The 1,378-nt window shown below is 48.7% G+C and overlaps 1 protein-coding gene across 1 annotated transcript; it reads left to right on the top strand.

The window, feature by feature from the left end:
- Nucleotides 1-223: 223 nt before the first annotated feature.
- LOC102240767 (digestive organ expansion factor homolog) lies at nucleotides 224-1,369 on the top strand (the record flags this gene model as incomplete). Its single annotated transcript, XM_005852963.2, has 2 exons — nucleotides 224-312; nucleotides 937-1,369. Coding segments are annotated over 2 exons (522 nt in total), but the record flags the coding sequence as incomplete, so codon positions are not given.
- Between the last annotated feature and the right edge of the window lie 9 nt (nucleotides 1,370-1,378).

Here is a 1,378-nt window from a genome sequence, read left to right as displayed (position 1 = left end):
TTTTTTTGAAGGTTTTTGAGCTGGGAAGCAGTGTGATTGGAAAAGTGCTTTAGAAAAATGAACCTGTCAGAAACTTTTAAGCTCTGGACTGGGAGAGAGTTTGGGGAAAGTAGATGGGAAAAGGGTGAGTTACCATGAAGAGCAGCATGTCATTCACAGGGAAAGACCAAAACATGCCTGCCCTTTTCTCCAAGTGTTCTGACAGTCTGTATTTCTCAATTAGATCCATTTCTGCACCATGTAAACAAGGAACTGAAAGAAAAAGAAATTCAGGCCGTTGCCACAAATCCCAAAACTACCCACGAGCTAAAAGTAAGTGTCGCCTGGTCGTCTCAGTCACGGGGGAGGGAAGCTCTAAGTAAAGCAGTGGGCTTGGGTGTTAGCGGTCTCCCTGAATACAGGACATACACCAGTGGTGGGTGGCTTGATGGGGAGCAGGGCACAGGGAGGCTAGAGGAGCCTCGCGGGGCACAGGTGTAGCTAGAAAGGGACTGAGAAGCTGGAGTGGGGGAGCCAGTCTACCTGTCTTACATTTCCTTCGTTTTGCTCCTGCTCAGTTGTGTGTGTGTTTAGTTCTGTACTGTTTTGTCGCATGAGTAGGTTCCCCTACCCTCCACCACAGTCAGGATGCAGGACATTTCCAGCACCATACAGATCCCTCCTGTTTCCCCTGGCCCCATTCCCAATCCTTGGTGACCACTAGTCTTCTCCATTGCTATAACTGCTATAACACTGTTTGAAAACATTTGTCTGAATAATATAACCTCTCTGACCCTCAGCCTTTCCTACACTGTAAGAAGAGCATTTAGGGTTGTGGTGAGGATTGAATGAGATTACTGTAGATCATGAAAGCTCTTGGTAAATTGTAAAGTACTGTGTGAATATGAGGTATTATAATTCATTTCTAACATAGCTCTTGCTCTGTCTCTCTCCTAGTGGCCCACTCTGGGTCAGCTTGTCTTTTCATCCAAGTTTCAGAAGTTGGAAACATTTAAACCCCCAAAGGACCTTGACCTGAAGGCACTTTATCTCCAGAAGCCCCTGGAATCCACCTGGACCAAGACCAACAGCCAGTTTCTCTCCGGTCCCCAGAAATCAAGTAGCCCCTTCACACCGCTCCAGAAAGAGCTGTTCTTGATTATGAATTCTTACCAGGACTTGTTCTACCCAGAAAGGACCGCCCTGAAGAATGGGGAGGAGATCCGCCACGTGTACTGCCTGCACGCCATAAACCACGTCCTCAAAGCCAACGCCCAGGTGCTTGGCAACAATAGCAGGCGCCGGAGCCGGAAACTTGGGGTGGGCGACGATGACGACTTCAGGGACCAAGGGCTGACAAGGCCCAAGGTGAGTGGAGCAGGAGAGCCTTGCCCTCAAG

Source organism: Myotis brandtii, unplaced genomic scaffold, assembly GCF_000412655.1.
Source record: "Myotis brandtii unplaced genomic scaffold, ASM41265v1 C42375554, whole genome shotgun sequence".
Taxonomy (NCBI): Eukaryota; Metazoa; Chordata; class Mammalia; order Chiroptera; family Vespertilionidae; genus Myotis; species Myotis brandtii.
The sequence above is the reverse complement of the archived record's forward strand: the minus strand, read 5'-3'. Positions and strand labels throughout refer to the sequence as shown.